This window comes from Orycteropus afer, unplaced genomic scaffold (genome assembly GCF_000298275.1).
Source record: "Orycteropus afer afer isolate SDZICR_OR568_19922 unplaced genomic scaffold, OryAfe1.0 scaffold00209, whole genome shotgun sequence".
Classification (NCBI taxonomy): Eukaryota; Metazoa; Chordata; class Mammalia; order Tubulidentata; family Orycteropodidae; genus Orycteropus; species Orycteropus afer.
This window is the reverse complement of record NW_006921796.1, coordinates 2294157-2314062: the sequence shown is the minus strand read 5'-3', so window position 1 is coordinate 2314062 and position 19906 is coordinate 2294157. Positions and strand designations below refer to the sequence as shown.

The 19906-nt window shown below is 41.7% G+C and overlaps 1 protein-coding gene across 1 annotated transcript in view; it reads left to right on the top strand.

Moving 5' to 3' along the window:
* Positions 1 to 19906, top strand: part of RFX4 (regulatory factor X4) — a 97067-nt gene that overhangs the window by 65241 nt on the left and 11920 nt on the right. Inside the window, exons 10-12 of the mRNA XM_007948235.2 lie at positions 5502 to 5621; positions 6162 to 6323; positions 19519 to 19681. Of these exons, the coding sequence (XP_007946426.1) occupies positions 5502 to 5621; positions 6162 to 6323; positions 19519 to 19681 (445 nt within the window). The remainder of the gene's footprint in view (positions 1 to 5501; positions 5622 to 6161; positions 6324 to 19518; positions 19682 to 19906) is intronic.

Genomic DNA, 19906 nt, shown 5'->3' with positions numbered 1-19906 from the left:
TGGATTGTGGATCCAAGGAAAGTGAAATTCTTGATAACTTCAGTCTTTTCTCCATTTATCATGATGTTCCTTATTGTTCCAGTTGTGAGGATTTTTGTTTTCTCTCTGTTGAGATGTAATCCATACTGAAGGCCTGTAGTTTTGATCTTCATCAGTAAATGCTTCAAGTCCTCTTCACTTTGAGCAAGCAAAGTAGTGTCATCTGTGTATCACAGGTTGTTAAAAAGTTTTCCTCAAATCCTGATGCCGTGTTCTTCATACAGTTCACCTTTTTGGATAATCTGCTCAGCATACAAATTAAGTAAGTATGGTGAAAGGATACAATACTGATGCACACTTTTCCTGATTTTAAATCACTCAGTATCCCCATGTTCTGTTGAAACAACTGCTTCTTGGTCTGGAATTTCCATTCTTTCAATGTTATCCATAATTTGTTATGATCCACACAGTTGAATGCCTTTACATAGTCAACAAAACACAGGTAAACATCTTTCTGGTATTCTTTGCTTTCAGTCAATCCACCAGATATCAGCAGTGATATGCCTCATTTCACATTCTTTTCTGAATATGGCTTGAATTTCTAGAAGTTTCCGGTGGATGTACTACTACAACCATTTTTAAATTATCTTCAGTAAAATTTTACTTGTGTGTGATAGTAATGACTCTGTTCAACAAGTTCTGCATTCTGTTGGTCACCTTTCTTTGAAATGAGCACAAATATAGATCTATTCCAGTTGGTTGCCAAGTAGCTGTCTTCCAAATTTCTTGGAATAAAAGAGTGCATGCTTCCAGTGTTGCATCTGTTTGTTGAAACATTTCAATGGGTATTCCATTAATTCCAGAATCCTTGTTTTTTGCCAGTTCCTTTAGTACAGCATGGACTTCTTCCTTCAGTACCATATGTTCTTCATCATATACTACCTCCTGAAATGACTGAATGTCAACCAATTATTTTTGATACAATGACTCTGTGTATTCCTTCCATCTGCTTTTGTTGCTTCCTGCATTGTTCCATATTTTGCCCATAGAATCCTTCAGTATTGCAATTCGTGGTTTGAAATTTTTCTCTAGTTCCTTGAGAAATGCTGAGTGTATTCTTTCCTTTTGATTCTCTAACTCCAGGTCTTTACACAGATCATCATCATACTTTATTTTGTCTCCTCGAGCCCCTCTTTGGAATCTTCTATTCAGATGTTTTGCTTCATTTCTTCATTTGCTTTAGCTACTCTCCATTCAAAAGCAGGTTTCAGTGTCTATTCTGACGTCCATTTTGGTCTTTTCTTCCTTTCCTGTCTTTTTAATGACCTTTTACTTTGTTCATATATGATATTCTTCATGTCATACTACAACTCATCTGGTTTTGGCCACTGGTATTCAGTGCATCAAATTTATTCTTCAAATTGTGTCTAAATTCAGGTGCCATATATTCAAAGTTGTATTTTGGTTCTCGTGGACTTGTTTTAATTTTCTTCAGCTTCAACTTGAACTTACATATGAGCAATTAAGGGACTGTTCCACAGTCAGCTCCTAGCCTTGTTTTGACTGATGATATTGAGCTTTTCCATCATCCCTTTCCACAGTTGTAGTTGATTTGATTCTTGTGTATTCCATCTGGTGAGGTCCACGTGTGTAGTTGCCATGTATGTTATTGAAAAAAGGTATTTGCAATGAATGTCATTGGTCTTACAAAATTCTATCATGCAATCTCTGGTGTTATTTCTATCACCAAGGCTGTATTTTCCATCTACCAATGCTTGTTTGTTTCCAACTTCTGCATTCCAATCACCAGTAAATATCAATACATTTTGATTGTATGTTTGGTCAATTTCAGACCACAGAAGGTGGTAAATAATCTTCAATTTCTTCATTTTTGGCTTTAATGGTTGGTACGTAAATTTGAATAATAGTAGTACTAACTGGTCTTCCTTATAGGCATATGGATATTATCCTATCAGTGACAGCATGCATATAGGCATAGATCTTGAAATGTTCTTTTTGATGATGAATGTGATGCCATTCCTCTTCAATCTGTCATTCCTGGCATAGTAGACCATATGACTGATTCAAAATGGCCAATACCAGTCCATTTCATCTCCCTAGTGCCTAAGATGTCAACCTTCATGCGTTCAATTTCATTTTTGACAACTTCCAATTTTCCTAGGTTCATATTTCATACATTGTACATTCTGATTATTAATGAATGTTTGCAGCTATTTCTTCTCATTTTGAGTCAAGCCACATCAGTAAATGAAGGTCCTGAAAGCTTTACTCCATTCACGTTATTAAGGTCAACTCTATACTTCAAGGAGGCAGCTTTTCCCCAATCGTATTTTGAGGGCTTTCCAACCTGGGGAACTCATCTTCTGGTGCTATATCAGACAGTGTTTCACTGGTACTCATAAGGTTTTCAGTGGCTAATTTTTCTGAAATGGAGTACCCCTTCTTTCTTCCTAGTATGGCTTAGTCTGGAAGCTCCACTGAAACCTGTCCACTCTGGGTGACCCTGCTGGTATTTGAAATACTGATGGCATAGCTTCCAGCATCACAGCCACATACAACCCACCACAGCATGACAAACTGACAGACGAGTGGTAAAAAGATAACGAACGGTACCATTTTAAGCATCTAGTGTGTACTGTTCTTCATTATGATACTTAGATAATATAGGTTTTATTGTCCTCATGTTAGGTGACCTGTATTGAATAATGATTAAGGAACAACTTAATTATCAGAAAGTCTTGGGCTCAAGTCCTGGTTCTGTTACTTAATAACTGTGTGACGTTGGACAGTTACTTTACTTCTCAAGGCCTCAATTTCCTCATCAGTGAAAGAACATCACACATGCCATGTGGCTGCGATGAGGATTAAGTACAATAATAAATCTATAGTGGTTGGCATAGTAGGCGCCACAGAGCAAGGGTTCCATGTATGTTTGGTTTGGATTTAAAGGTTCACAAGTTTTAGGGAGGTAAAGTAACTAATATAAGGTCCCAGTACTAAGTGGCAGAGCAGGGATCTCAACTTGGCTAGTTTGATCCTGGGTAGTTCCACCCAATTATCCACAACACCATGCCTCCTCAGTGGTTTTCAGGACCCATTTGTGGAAAGGTGGGTAGAAAGTTTAGTTTTGGAAACTATTTCTCACAATGACTCACTAGAACCTGAAGCTTGCTGAATTCAAATGGGGTTGAAATATGGATGCAGCACCCTGAGATGGAAGAGTAATATGGGGAAGTGCAAGGATGGAGACCTTGGCCTTGAACCCTGTGAATACAAGGAATGTAGGCTGCGGCAGGATCTATGGAGAGGGGGTATTGGGGTAGGTATGCATGACCTGCTGGGCATCCAGTACCCTCAGAGTTAAGTGAAATGTTTTCCTCTGTAGCCTTCCTTGACCAAATTAATTAATCTACCTGAGATGAAGGATATGGGTATGCACAGAGTGACAGGCAAGTAAAGAAACAGGTGCAATTCAGAAGGAGCAAATTGATAAATTCCACCAAGGGAGAGTCCTCTAAAATTCCCCAACTGGTCCCCATCACCTTATTTCTGAATCTTGGAGAGGCATAGCTTCCAATTCAAATGGTCCTCCTGGGGGCCAAGTCACTTATGCCGTCTTGGCCATCTGTGCCATGAGGAAGTTGGGTAGATGATTGGCAGGGGAACAGAAACAAGAGTTTTTGGCCAAACCACCCTGAGGCAAATCCCTAATCAGTTATCCATGGTGAGATTCATTTTCTCACATGTAAGGCCAGATAATACCACCTATATCACAGACTGCTGTAGGGATGAGATGAGAATATGTTAAGTGCTTAGCAGAGCTCTTGGTACATAGTAAGCATTGAGTAAGTGGTAGTTGTGATGATGATGACGATGATGAGGATGTGATGGTGATGACAATAATGGAATCAAAAGAAAAATAATACCAGAGTCTCATAAGGTCGTAGAAAAGCAAACTAGAGGGAGGTGGGAAGGAAGGTCAGCTTGTGAGGAGGTGGGGAGAAGTTTGGGACACTTCATGGGTGGCAAGATATCCACGTGGAGATGGAAACATGGCACTGGGGATGAAGGTTGGTCCCCTTCTCTGACACTGGCATCCATGGGTCCTTGATTACAACAGACATTAATTGAGCCCCTACTACGTGTAGCCCATTCTATTGTCCACAGTATGACATACAAGAAAATACTTGACCTACAAAAATAAGAATAACAGTAAGAATACCTACCTTACAGGGATGTCATTGAGGTTAAAGTAATAACATAAGGCTTTGTTCTGGTTACCTAGTGCCGCTCTGACAGGAATATACCACGAATGGGATGTTTGAACAAATAGTTTATTCTTTTACAGTTTGGAGGCTTTGAGTCCGAGTTCAAAATGCCAGCCTCTAGGGGCTGGGTGAAAGCCCCTCGACCTTGGGCTTCAGCTCTGCCTCTTGTTCCCGGCCCACTGAAGCTAGAGGCATTTCTTCACTCAGGCAGCTACTGGCTGCTGAGGCTAACAAGCCCAAGGTCGACAAATAAAGTGGCACAGTCCCAATGTTACCAAACCACACGGCAGGCCATTAATTCAAGTCCATTGAAAGTCCCAAGGTCAGCAGAGTATGGCAGGCTGCTGAAAAATGACACAGCTACATACAAGGTTCAAGCATGCCATAAGCTAGAGACCATTCCCAAAACTGTTTCTTGTATGCAGGAAGCAGACCACATACCCAAAGCAGCTACTCAGCTGCTCCAATAGATTCCACCATGGGAAAAACTATATTCAGCTGCCCAGCCACTCAACCAGGCGCAACCAAGTTGACACACAAACTTAATCACCCCAGCCTTCGAGCACAGAGTGTGGCACATAGAAATATATCTTTAAATGAGTTGAAACTGAAGAGTATTTCTTGAAAATACCATTCCCACCCCCATTTTAATACCTTCTTTAAGAACCTTGTGCTAAGCAAAGTCTCAGAAATATTTAAAGAAATAATGCAGTTGCTGCAAACTTAACATGTCAGTTCAACTCCCAGAATTATGTCTAGTGCATTGGTAGAGACCAATGAACTAGAAGGAAAGTCCCTATCATGGAGATCCTTAAAGTCCAATTGGGAAAATAGATACCTTCTGGAATAGAAACAAATGAAAGTCACTGTTAGTAAATGCTGAACAGGGTGAAGAGATACTCCAGTGAGATCAGCCCAGTGTGGGTGTGTGAAAGCTCAAAAACATTCGGACAGATGGCTCAGTGGATGCTGTTTTTGATGGTGTCTCATTAATAAAATGAGCAGCAAAAAGATTCACTTGCCACAAACTATTAATGACACTTCACTTATGCCAAGTACTAGGCTAGGCTGAGGATGCAGCAATAAAGAGCAGTCTCTAACCATGAGGAGTTGCTAACTGAGCAGAAAGCCCATGGCAGCACAGTGCACCCACCACGTGCTGTTGACCAGGTGGAGGGGGCTTACACGAGATGACATGACTTACCTTTCCATCTGGGTCCTCTCTTCCAACAGGGTCTTTTCATCTAATCCATTTGATGTTTGATGACTACGTCCTGTACCTGTTAGAATCCCTGCACTGCCAGGAGAGGGCCAACGAGCTCATGAGAGCCATGAAGGGAGAGGGAAGCACTGGTAAGCCAGCATTTCACTGGGGAACGCACAGTCTGATTGTTTAATTTGTATCCTCACTTCTGTGCTTCTTTAACTCGAATCACAAAGAACTTAATTACGGTGAGCAGATGAAATGGTGTCAAACCAGTCATGTCATTTCCCTCTTTGGAGCAGGCAAATAAGAATTGCCTTAAAGGCTGTGATGGTAGTGGGAAACTACTGAAAGGTTTTCAGCAGGGGAGTGACATGACACAGATTAGGAAGATGAAGAAGGATATTTCATTTTGAAAGTCCCTTAAAGATAACTTAGGAGGCCTGGTGGCACAGTGATTAAATGCTTGGCTGCTAATTGAGAGGTCAGCAGTCTGAACCCATCAGCTACTCCATGGGAGGAAGATGAGGCAGTCTGCTTCCATAAAGACTGGCAGCCCTGCAAACCCTATGGGTCAGTTCTACTCTATCCTATAGCTTCGCTATGAGTTGGAATCACCTTGATGGCAGTGGGTAAAGACAACTTGCCTTGAAGTTTGGCTGTAAGAACCCACTTTTGTCTATTTGTAGCAGAAGTTCGAGAAGAGATCATCTTGACAGAGGCAGCCCCACCAACCCCTTCACCAGTGCCATCATTTTCCCCAGCAAAGTCTGCCACATCCGTGGAAGTGCCACCTCCTTCCTCCCCTGTCAGCAACCCATCCCCTGATTACAATGGCCTCAGCACTACAGGTAATGACTGGTCCCTCAAACACCGGGCTTTCGATGGTGAGTTGATATATAAAGCAAGGGCTTTCTGAAAAAATATTCTTCCCCTCAGCTCCCAAAAGACAAAGCCAAAATCTGGCTATCTTCCTGGATTTGTGGATGTCTTACAGAAATTCATCTATTCATTTGTATATCTTTCTTATGCTTCTGTTTTCAAATTGGTAGATTCAGTACAAAGTAAAATCTCCACCCTCACAACTAAGCCACTGAAATGATTAAAATTATATTCAACATAAAGTAATACACATCCAGTCTTGAAAACAAGAGTGAGCACTCTCTAGGAATCAGAAACAGAGAGGCATTTCTGGAAAGGGGGGCAGACAGGCAGCGAAAACACTGAGAATGGTAACCAGAAGGGAGGCAGGAGCTGTAAACAGAGTCAGTCATGAACCAAGCTAGGGCTGCCCTGCACACGACTGGGGGAATGATTTGGTGGGAGGCCCACAGAGCCCAAGACATGCACTCAATGCTCACAAGCTGAGGTCACAGCAAGAGCCACCCAAGCATCTGAGAAACCCCAGCCCATTAAAGGGAGAACAAGCTGAAGATAAGGGAGAGCTTCTACCTGAGGAAATGGAGCTGATAGCACAATCTGAAGAGATTAAGAGAAGAAAAGAAAAGAAGAAACCATACCCACGAGACTTGAGTTAAGATCTTTGAAAAGAAATATATAATTTTCAGGGGGAAAAACTCAGTAGATGGGTTAAGATCAGATATAATTGAATGAGAATTAGTGACTGAAAGAGTGAGCCAAAGAATTCTCTGATAATGTGACACAACACCAAAATACTCCAAACCCACCGACATGGAGTTGATTCTCACTCATAGCAACCCTGTAGAACAGAGGAGAACTGCCCCATAGGGTTTCCAAGGCTGTCAATCTTTATGGAAGTGGACTGCTACATCTTTTTCCCACAGAGCAGCTGGTGGGTTTCCACTGCCAACCTTTCAATTCGCAGCCAGGTACTTTAACCAACGCAACACTAGGGCTCCATGTGACACAAAGAGATAAATAAAAGCTTAGTATAAAAGCAACAGTAAAAAATGACTGACAAATCCAGAAATTCCAATGTTCATCTAGTAAGTGATGCACAGGAAATAATGGCTGGCAGTTTTACATAATAGAGAAAAGACTTCTCGGGTTGAAAAGCTCTCAGTGAGTACTGTGCTGAATAAATGGAAAGAGGAAAAAGCCCACCCCCAGGTTCATGGAAGAAATTCAAGGCTAAAAGGAAGTCTTGGCAGCTACCTAAAGGAAACACAACCTCCAAAGAAAAGAGAAGCAGACAGCTCCTCAAACATTAGGTCCAAGAACTATCTGGGACAGTACTTTGAAGTGCAGAGAAAACGCTGCTATGAAAACCTTGAATCCAGAACCCCATACCTACATAGATTCCCCACTCCCACCCGCCTTGAGAACCTTTGATGTGCCTAGTCCTGTGCTGTTGTTGCTGTTGTTGTTACGTGCCATCGAGTCGGACCCGACTCATAGTGACCCCTCCTTGAGTTGCCGAGGCAGTATCACTATGAAAGTCGATTGGCCCATCTTCCTTCCGAGGAGTGGCTGGTGGGTTTGAACTGCCAGCCTCCTGGTTAGCAGTCAAGTGCCTTAGGCACTATGCTACCAGAGCTGAGAAATACACAGGTTAATGTGTCAGAGTCTTGACATCATGAGGCAACTGTAATTGAAGAAAGAACATGGCGTGTGCTATATAAGTGAGGTACAAACTAATGCTGTGGGCTCCCCATGGAAGGAGAGGAAGAGGCATTCTAGAGGTAAAACAACTTTTGTTTACCGAAAATAAAGACAGGAGAGAATGTAAGCGTTGCTTACCTGCTAGCGCAGGACCAGGCAGTGTTTCATTCTGTTGCATGCGGGGTCACTATGAGTCGGAGCCAACCAGACGGCACCTAACAAAACAACACAGCTCTTCAGCGGCTCAGGGAGTCTTCCAAGATTGGAATTATGGGACAACCATCCGCTAAGCTGCTTGCCTCACTCAGGATGGATGGCAGAAAGAGCAGCCAGGAGCCATTTGCCTGAAAAATTCTGCTGCATACCACCACCAACACCCAGGAGACACACACATAAGCCAATTAGTGATAACACCCTTTCTCCTAAAATAAGAAGGGAAATTGTGGAAATGAATAAAGTTCTGTATTAGAAGCAGAAACAATGTGAGTAAAACGTTTCTTGCAGTGTGGCAACCACACAAGGAGACGCCAAGGAAGTAAGGGGGTGGGAAGAGTGTGAAGGGTAGGCTCCTGGGATTTCTTTGTAATCCTTATCCAACGTGTGAGTTGGCCAGGCTTCCCTGTGGCAATTTGTTAGACTTTAAGGTAAGGCAGGTGCGACAGTCAAGGCACAGGAGTATCATAAACATGTTCGGAGATTTCTGTGCAGTGTGTTTAAAAGTCATAAAAGTAGCTTCTTAGAAACACAAATATGAAACAGGTTCTTTTCAGATGATTGCAACCTTTGAAGATTTGGCACATTCCAGCTTTGTTCTCAGGTATCTCCAGGGGGCATTAAAAATGTCATCCTATAGAAAACCAGGAGTAATATTTCTCTCAAGTACCACTTTTGAAATACTCCCTTGCTAAATTAGACTCGGTCTTAGTATGCCACGTAGTTCATAATCTTGGGGGCAACAAACAACATTTCCTAATAACGGGTATGGTTTTATATACAATGTTATATGATACAGCGCATATTATTTATCTATAACATACACACACAAATTAAGAAATCTATCATGGCTGCCTAAATGTCAAGATTTATGCAACTTTTCACACAACGCTATAATTGGAAAACAATTATTTTAAGCCTCATGAAATGGACTTGCCAGGCTTCTCCTTTTTTTACAATGCTAATGTGGCATATGGTTTTTGTGCCCAGTTAATTTTTTTTCAGTTTGAAAATTATTTATTGATTTCTAGCCCATCTACTTTCTAAACAATGATCTGAAGTGATTCACGATAAAAATAGCAAAATCAATCCTGAAAAAAAAAAAAACCAAAATCAGGAAGCAGGAAATAGAGAAGAAGTGGAGGAAAATTTAAAACAAAACACAAGAATGCAAAAATCTTGCCTGAGAAAACATGAAATGGAATTTTACATCATCTGGTTATTTTCTTGCATTTCCCGTACACTGAGAATAGCACTGATCAGTGACACATGAGTATCAAGTTAGACTTGTTGAACATCAAGGCCTAACAGATATCTGTGACTCTTCAAAAAAATCAATTTGTCTCATTTTAGATAACCATTTCCCCCATTTTTCAGCTATGAAGAGACAGTATTAAAAAAAATTATTGCACATAATATTTTGGCATCCTTTGATATACTAGATGATATAGATGAGTTATGACTCACTAGGAAAATAGCCACTTTGTTTATCCATAGCTATGTCTAGTTACATATTTTCTTATGACTGTACTTATTAATTGTATTTTACAAAAAGAAAGGAATTTCGGGTACCTAAAATTGAACCTTGGAAACCCAAGGAGGGGTCACTATGAGTCAGGTCTAACTCCATGGCACATAACAACAACAACAACAACAACAACAAAATCGAACCTGCTATATGGCCAATTTTGATTGGTTTTATTAAATTCTATGGCAAAGTCAGGATAGTTGACTGGTTACAGGATTCCATTTCAGCAGATTTCTACAAGGTAAATTGAATCCATTTATGTATTCCACCCCCACTCCCCCAAATCTGAGGGCTTGCCATCTTCCTCATGGCCTAGCAAAGTTCAGACACCTTTAACTTTCCTTAAGGAAAACTGGCTCTTTTCCTCCTTGGGAAGCATGGCAGGTGGTACCCAACTGGCCAGCCCATTTAACATGATATTGGGCTGCAATTCTTTAATGTCATTTAAGGTGAAATGTTAAGCTCCCACTTTGTCGTGGTTGGGCCACTGAAGGGTTCTAAGACCTCATTTATGATGTCATTTTAAATATTCCCTCCTTCAGCAATGACAATAAAAGTTAACTATTAAGCTCATGTTTTCAACTTCCCACCATGGGTTCCCAGCAACACAAAACCAGCAAATTAAATCACTGACAGGCAAGGATGCTGAATGAAATAAAGGCAAATTCCTCATAAAGGGCCCTAACTGTAGAACATCTGGCCTGCCCAGCTGTGGTGTCCTCTACAAGCTGAGGATGTAACAAAGATCACTGGCCTCTGGTCTTTTCAAATAACAAAAGCACAGTTATTCTGAGGGCAGATAACTGAGTGAGATATGGTGGCCACTGCAGCCCTGCCACAGAGCCCATGATAGTGACCCATTCACAGAACCTTAGACCTGTCCCTCTCCTTCCAGCCCTGTGGCCTCCTTTTCTTTAAAGAAATGGCACTAGGAAATATAAGCTGGGATGGGAGGCAGATTGCCAAATCCCCTCTTTGACTTCATACCATCAAAGTCTTGACTTGGTGTAGGGACCTTGGATTCACCTTTGTCATTCATTCAACAAAAATGTATTTCTGTCTAATCTGTGCTATGCCCTTGGTGGGAAAAGAACTACACACACCTGGTCACGGCCCCCATGGTAAGAGAAGTAATATAGAAGTAAACCCCAGGTAAACACATCATTACAAATGGCCATAAGTGCTAGGAATGGAAATAGTATATTGTGAAAATGTATAAAATGGGGACCCACCACAGATGATGGTCAGAGAAGGCCACATTGAGGAGGTGACAGTTGAATGAAACCTGAAGTATCAAGAGGAGCCAGCCACATCAAGGGTGGGAAAGAGGAAAGAACATTCTAGTCAGTGGAGCACAGCATGTGCACAGACCTTGAGGCAGCAAAGAGCCTGGCATAGTCAGGACTGACTAGAACCCAGGAAACAGGGGAGAGTGACATGAGAGGAAGTTGCAGAGGCTGGCAGAGGCTAGATGACCTCTCTCTGGGAACGGTTTTCAGTTGCTGCCCCTCTGTTCAGTTATGTCAATCAGATTTTGGCCATACAACTATTGATAACAGTAACTCAAACGGAGGAGGTTTCCAACTTCAGTAGGAATTCTCCTTAAGCACAGCTGTCTTAAGGATAGATGGTAGGCAATGGAAAAAATACTGTTTTTCTTTCCCTGTCTCAATGCAGAAGGTTACAGGACATGTTTGTTTAGTATCAATATTCTCAAGCAACACTATCAAGTAGAACTTTGTGTGATGATGAAGATGTTTGTCTGAGTTGTCCCTGTGGTAGACATGTGGCTATTGAGACGTGACCTGTGGCTAGTGCAACTGAAAAACTGAAGTTTTAATTGTATTTGATTTCAATTAATTTGAATTTAAGTAGCCACATGTAACTAGTGGCTATTGTATAGGACAGGGCAGCTCTATGATCCAGACACATTTAAAGGAGCTTATTTCTCAGGAAGGGGCTCTGGTGGCGTAGTGCCTAAGGCATGTGACTGCTAACCAGAAGGTTGGAGGCTCAAACCTACCAGCCACTCCTTGGAAGGAAGGTTGGGCAATCTACTGCCATAGTGATACCACCTCGGAAACCTAAGGAGGGGTCACTATGAGTCCAACTCAATGGTAGTGTGTTGCGTATTTCTCAGGAAGGTACCGACTAAAGGCTCATTGTTGTCAGGTGCCATCGAGTCGGCTCCAACTGTAGCAATCCTATGTACAACTTAGGTTAGCTCTAAAACCTAACATCTGTGACAGCTCATAGAATGCTAGTGGGAAAAGGTCCAAATGACCTTGTCCAGGATCTGAAGGAAGAGTCTGACCGTATTGTCCTGAGAAGCAGTCTAAATTGTCGTGAGGTCTGTACCAGAATCTCAAAGGCTTTATCTTGAATGTCCCTCAATATGCAGGGTGGCATGTGTGTGACAGAAGGTAGTAGGCATACAGTCTTGCTACTCAAAGCATCTTCCATGAAATAGCAAAACCATCATTTAGAAGCTTGTTATAAACGCAGAATCTCAGGTCCTACTTGCAACCTACTGAATAAAACTGCCTTTTAACAAGATCCCCAGTGATCTGGATACACATTCATGTGAGAAGCATTGTTGTAGAAAGGCTCTGGAGTTAGGCACATCTGGGTTCAAATCCTAACTCTGCCATTTACCCAGCAAGTCATTTAACCTCTTGGGCCTCAACTTTCTCAACTGAAAAAGGAAGTAATATTACCAAGTTCAAAAGACTGCTGTGAAGACTGAATAAATCAATGCATAAAGAGAAATTAGCATGGGGTCTGCTTCATGTTGGTGACCACTCATTCATTTATTCAATAAATCATTGCCTATTAAGATCCCAAAGGAAGAAAGACAAGTTTCGAAGCACCTTTTCTGCCCTGTGTTTAAATCCCCTTCCAAAGCAAATGTAGTGGAAGAACGATGTTTTGTTGGGGATGCAAACGTAATAAAATGTTTCTCTCTAGCCGTTTAAATACTATACCCTGACCAACAACTGCCCCTCCTGGGATCTTTACAGGGGCTTCCACCACTGTCCTCAGATCTTTAAATAGGGATGGTGATGTGAGGAAGAGGGAGAATAAGAGAAAGACATGGGAATTAGACATACAGGGAAGGTCCGTTACTGTTATTGTTAAGGAGCCTTAGTGGCACAGTGGTTAAGGGCTTGGCTACTAGCTGCTGTTAGGTGAGCAGTTAGAACCACTAGCCACTCCTTGGGAGAAAGATGTGTCAGTCTGCTTCCATAAAGATTATAGCCTTGGGAACCCTGTGGAGCAGTTCTTCTCTGTCCTATAGAATCAGAATCAACCTGGTGGCAACGGGTTTGGTATTGTTTTAGGAGTCCCTGGGTGGTGAAGTGGTTATGCACTTGGCTACTAACCAAAGCACCTGACTACTAATTGAAAGGTTAGCATTTCAAACATGCCCAGAGATGCATTGGAAGAAAGGCCTGGAGATTGGCTTTGAGAGGTCCCAACCTTAAAAACCCTGGAGTGCAGTTCTGCTCTGCACACACAGGTCACCACGAGTCAGAATCGACGTGACAGCAACTGGTTTGGTTTTTCTGCTCTTGTTGTTTTACCAACAAATATAAAGCATAAATGCAGTCTTACAAATTAAGCACAAACTGTTAACGGCACAGACTTTATTAGTTTCATTTAAAAAAAAAAAAAAGCAATTCTGACTGAAGGTCCCACTGGTAGGAAAGGGAATGCAATGGGTGTTCTTTTCTGCTCCTCTGGCAAAAAGCGTTTCTCACCCAAGCCAATAGGTGCTAATCTGCTTAAGCCTGCCTGAGTGGATCTGTTAGATTGCTGGCACATGGCCATTTAAGGGTTTTGTTTCCCAGACCACAGGAGCCCATTTTTCCAAGAGTTCCACTAGCTTTTTGTTTGATAACGTCTATTTCTAACTATTTACTCCTTCGACAACACATTCAATGGAACAAAAATTTACTGATCACCTACTATCTGGCAGACCCTTTGCTGGGGATACAGAGATGAATATGGAACAGTCGCTGTGTGCCAGGAGCGCACACAAAAATAACTTGTGCTGTGTTCCCTCAGGTGATGGCTATTATCACTATGTCTTCCTGCTGCTTGGGAAAAAAAAAAAAAAAAAATCCTCTGCTTCCTTGGCTGACCCCTTAGATACCCACTGACCTTGCCATGGGGCCAGGGGCTTGAAGGGTTAATGGCTTGCTTGCTGTGGCTGGTTCATTGTTCCCTTAAACTTCCTACCTCCCTCCCAATTCCATTTCCAACTGTAAAATGTGTGTAATGTACTTTAATCATGTGTTTCTTTTTACAGAGGTGTGATCCACATTCATTATAGAAAAACACAGAAAAGCAAAATGAGGGAACATTGTAGAAATTGACCTCAACTCCTACCACCCAGAGAGAACCTGTTCTTTATTAGAAAGGGTGTTTTTGTTTCTTTGTTTGTTTAATTATAAAAGTAATATAATTTTGTACGAAGTTTAAAAATAGCAGAGGGCAGTCACACATAATCCAGTAATCCGGGACATGATCGTTTGGGGAGGCTTACTGCAGTTATTATTAATGATGCCTAACATGTAACTGGCTAAAACCATTCTTAACCTTTTTTTTTTTTTCCTTCGGAAGACTATGGCTTTTCATTTTCATTCCTACTTCTTGAACCTCTTGTATTTTCCTGTAAATTCTCTTACATGTTTTCATCTTAACCCTCAGTTTCCTCATCTAGAAACTGGGGGTACTAATTCTATAAAGACATGCAAAGCAGTTTCAGCCAGACTGGTGAATTAGGGTACCAGTGAGTTTAGAAAGAAAGGGTCTAGCAGGGTACTGATTGGCAAGATGACCATTGCTGTTCACATGTCTCATCTCTGGGGACAGAATCTGACCCAAGAACATTGTCCTTCTTCCTTGGGACCTGAAATAGAAAATACAGACATTTCTACTTCAAGAAAGCCCTGGTACAAGAATACCTGAATTCATAATGGAAAAGACGTGAATATAATGAAGAGCCTACCAAAGCCAGAGCCTTGATGTTTATTGTCTCACTTAGTCCTCACGATGGTCTTACAAAATGGTCATTATGGCTGTTTAACAGATGATGAAACAAAGCTCAGCAAATTGAAGAGGGCTGCCTCCGATCTTACAGGCAGCAGGTGGCAGAATCAGGACCCAGAGCAGAGACTTCATGTAGGGAGAGAGGAAAATATGTGGCAGAGCAGGGTTCAGAGCCCCAGTGGGCCAGCCATTCACTCACTGTGGGACTTGGGGAAGTTATTTAACATTTCCCTGGACTGGACTTTTTTCCAATGCCACTGGACTACACAATGGGTTGATATAAGGATCAATCTAAGATCAAGACAGAGTCCATTGCCATATAGTAAAGACACTCTCATATAGTTCAGTTTCTGCCTCATGAGGGCACCTGAAAGCAATTCCTAACTGATCTTAAATCCAAAGACAGTACCCAAAAAATCACTGCCATTCAGTTGATTCTAACTCATAACAACTCTATAGGACAGAGTAGAACTGTCCCACAGGGTTTCGAGGCTGTGAATCTTTACAAAAACAGACTGCCTCATCTTTCTCCCATGGAGAAACTGGTGGGTTCGAACTGCCAATCTTTTGGTTAGCACCTGAATGCTCGCTTTAACCACTACCCACCAGAGCTCCTAAGGACTTTAGGGTTTGCAGGCTTTTACCTCATTCCTGATTCCACTTTTTGCCTCCAGTTTCTTTGTTCTTCTTCCACTCCCACTTTAAAAAAAAATACATTTTATCGAAATATAATTTATGTACAGTAAAATACACAAAACTAATGTGACATGGGTCAATGTTTTGTTTATTTATTTTATTTTTTGCAGTATTCCTTCCCCTTCCCTCCCACTCCTGGTAACCAACAAAGAAAGTTTCCTTCCATACATAAACCTTTCTTTGACTTTTTATAACAATGAACTAATACTGTATTTGTCCTTTTGTGATTGCCTTATTTCACTCAGTGTAATGTCCTCCAAGTTCATCCACGTTATGTGGTATTTTGCAGATTCTACATGATTCTTTAATGTTGCATAGTATTCCATTGTGTGTATGTACCATAGTTTGGTTATCCATTCGTCTGTTGATGGGCACCTAGGTTGTTTCCATCTACTATTCCATTTACTATTGTAAATAGTGCTGCGATGAACATGGTGTGCATATATCTGTTCTTCTCCTGGCTCTCACTTATTTGGATATATACCTAATAATGGGATTGCTGGGTCAAATGGTATTTCTAATTCCAGCTTTTTAAGGAATCACCATCCTGCCTTCCACAGATGTTGTATCATTTGACAGTGCCACCAGCAGTGTAGGAGCTCTGGTAGCGTAGTGCCTAAGGCACTTGACTGCTAACCAGAAGCCTGGTGGTTCAAAGCCACCAGCCATTCCTCGGAAGGAAGGTTGGGCAATCTACTTCCACAGTGACACTGCCTTGGGAGGGGTGCCTATGAGTTGCATCCAACTTGATGGCAAGTAACAACAACAACAACAACCAGCACTGTATGAGAGTCCTAGTCTTTCCACATACTTGCCACCGTTTGTTATTTTCTGCCTTGTTGAACTTTGCTATTATTGCTGGGGCCAGATGATACCTCATTATTGTTTTTATTTGCATCTCTCTAATGGCTAATGATCATGAACATTTCTTCATGTGTTTATTGGCCGCCTAAATATCCTTTTAGTGAAGTATCTATTCATGTCTTCTGCCCATTTTTAATTGGATTGTTTGTCTTTTTGTTGTTGAGGTGTTGAGTTTTCTATAAACTTTAGAGATAAGCCCCTTGTCAGATATGTCATTGCTGACTATTTTTTTCCCCAATCTGTAGGTTCTCTTTTTACTTTTTTGGAGAAGTCTTTGGAAACACATAAAAAGTTTTAGAAGGTCCCTTTCATCTAGTTTATCTTCAGCTGTTTCTGCATTTTGGGTTATGCTGGACAACCTATTTATGCCATAAATTGTTGTTGTTGTTATGTGCCATCGAGTCAGATGCGACTCATAGCAACCCCTCCTTGGGTTTCCGAGGCAGTATCACTATGGAAGTAGAATGCCCAACCTTCCTTCCAAGGAGTGGCTGGTGGGTTTGAACCACCATTCTTCTGGTTAGCAGTCAAGTGCCTTAGGCACTATGCTACCAGAGCTCCTTTGCCATAAATTAGGGCCCCTAAATTTTCCCCTAGAGGAACTGTATAGTTTTAGGTTTCACATTTAAGTGTGATCCCTCTGGAGTTAGTTTTTGTGTATGGCGTGAGGTACAGATCTTGTTTCATTTTTCTGCAAATGGATATCCAGTTTTGTCATCACTATTTGTTACAGAGACCACCTCTTGTCCATTTAACGGATTTCCGCCCTTTGTCAAAAATCAGCTGACCATAGGTTGATGGATCGATTTCTGGGTTCTCAATTCTGTTCCACTGGTCTATGTGTCTGTCACTGTACCAGTACCAGGCTGTTTTGACTACTGTGGCTGTATAATAGGTTTGAGATCCAGGAGTGTTCAGACCCCCTACTTTGTTGTTCTTCTTCAGTAGTGCTTTGCTTATTTGTCAGTCTCATTTCTTGAATCTTCTGTAGCCCTATTTTTAAAAAAGACAAACCCATTGCCATTGAGTCAATTCTGAGTCATAGTAACCCTATAAGACTGAGAAGAATTGCCCCACAGGGTTCCCAAGGCTGTAACCTTTGTGGAAGCAGACTGCCTCATCTTTCTCCCAAGAAGCAACTGGTGGGTTCAAACTGCCAAGCCTTTGGTTAGCAGCTGAGTGCTTTAACCACTGAGCCACCAGAGTTCCTTCTGTATTCCTGTAAGAGCCCTTAATTTTTTTCAGACCTAACCCTCATTTCATCGTGTATAAAGTAAGGATAGTATTTCTCTTAAGGGCATCTATAAAACATTAGAACATGCCTGGCCTAGAATAGATGTTCTAAATGGTCCTTCTTTCACGTTCTTAAGGAGCTCTGGTGGCGTAGTGCCTAAAATATTTGACTGCTAATCAGAAAGTTGGTGGTTCAAATCCACCAGCCACTCCATGGAAGGAAGACTGGTCACTCTACTTCCATAAAGATTTACCACCTCAGAAACCCAAAGGGGGTCGCTATGAGTCAGAACTGACTTGATGCAGTGAGTTTGGTTTTTTTGGTTTTCATGTTACTGGAATGAATCTTCATGATTTCATTAAAAAAAAAAAGGGACATTATTTGCATTCTAATAGATTCTGCAACTTACAAATAGTTTACCACATCATTCTCTTAATAATAAAGCACTATGTTTAAAATAGAATTTCATTTCCACATAACTTTAACAATACTCCTGAGGATACTTAGTGTCATGGCATTGGCACGGGGCTGATCTGTCAACTTTTTGCTTCCCCCTGCTACTCAATGTCAAGGCAACTGTTCAATGTCAATGCAACCATTCTCATGTGCTATTTGCAAAGTCCTTCGGATGAGATGGGACTGAATTTTCAAAATGAAAACGATTCCTGCATTTTTCTAGTGGAATTTCAAGATGGTGATGGTCTGCTGCAGAAAATACAGAATTGGAGGACCAAGTTCTCTCTTTTACTTCACCCTGTAATTGGCTTCCCTTAACCAACTCTTCCAGTGTTCTATGTGCCTAAAAAGGAGTGTTGAATCCTGTTTCCTCTACCTTGTGAAATAGGTTTAACGTAGGTTTCATTATTTCCACTACATTAGCACATTTTAAAATGTATCAGAAAGGAAGTTGTCTGATGAGCTTATTATTGCTATTAGTGATTTCTGAAATTACTGTCTTTTTTATGTGATAGTTATCTCATAGAATTCTACACATCCTGAGGGCTTCTGATTTTGCTGGGTTGCTTCCCAGCCCCTAGCATTTTCAAGGTATCCAATTAAACAGGAAATAAGTGGAATTAATAAAATGTATGGAATAGGTCACCACCCAGGTCACTAACTAATAATCTTCAAAAAGACTTGGACAAGCAGAGCCCAATAATCTACTTGAGTTGCTTAAAGCAATTTGTTGGATCTTTAACACCTGTTGAGTGTTGGGAAGTTATTTTCCTGTGCCTTGTCTAGGTACACTGGCCCAACCTTTCTTTGTCCTCCCTCCCTCTCTTCCTCTTTCCTTTTCCCCTTCTTCCTTCTAAAAATATTTATTGAGAGCCTTTTCACTGCCATGCTCTGTGCTAAACACTGGGGATCCAATGGTTGGCAATATACACAAGGCCCCTACCTTCCTGGAGCTTGTAGTCTGGTAGGGGGATAGGTATTGATCAAATTCACTAACAGGTGTAAGATTACAAATTGCAGTAGGAGCCATGAAGCCTACAGTTCAGCGAGAGATATGATTTAGTCTGTTGTTAGGGTACAGCTTTTCTGGATTGAGATAAGAGGAACCACTGAGTTTTGAGGGACGAGTGAGGGTTCTGGGCAGCAGAAGCAGCATGTGCTAAGGCCCTGTGGTGCTGAGAATCATGATACATGATACCTTGCAGAAAATGAAAGAAGGATATTATGGCTGGCTCAGACAGACCAAAAGGAGGGAGTGGGGATGATGGCTCTGGTAAGTCAGTGGGGCCGGAGACACGGGTCTTGTAAAGATTTTGGCCTTTAGCTTAACAGTGGGAAGCCACTAAAGGGTCCCAAGGGAGAACTGGGGGTCTAAGAACTGTGCTAGTGACTGATGCCTTTCCACATGTCTCTGCAGGAGCAATGCAGTCATACACGTGGTCCCTAACATACACAGTGACAACGGCTGCTGGGTCCCCAGCCGAGAACTCCCAACAGCTGCCCTGTATGAGGAGTACTCATGTGCCTTCTTCCTCCGTCACACACAGGATACCAGTGTATCCCCACAGAGAGGAGCATGGGTAGGTAACTGGGGATGTTGCCCTACTCTTAAATCTGATTTGCTCAGCATGGGTTTTCTCCAAGGACAGGAAGAGGGCTACTATTGATCAAAGTCCATCTACTATGTGCTCCGCACTGTACCATGTGTCACTACCTCATGTAATCCCCACAACAGCCATGTGAGGTCGTTGTTAGCAACCCATCTTACAGATTAGGAAATTGAGACTAGGGTGATTGACTTCAGT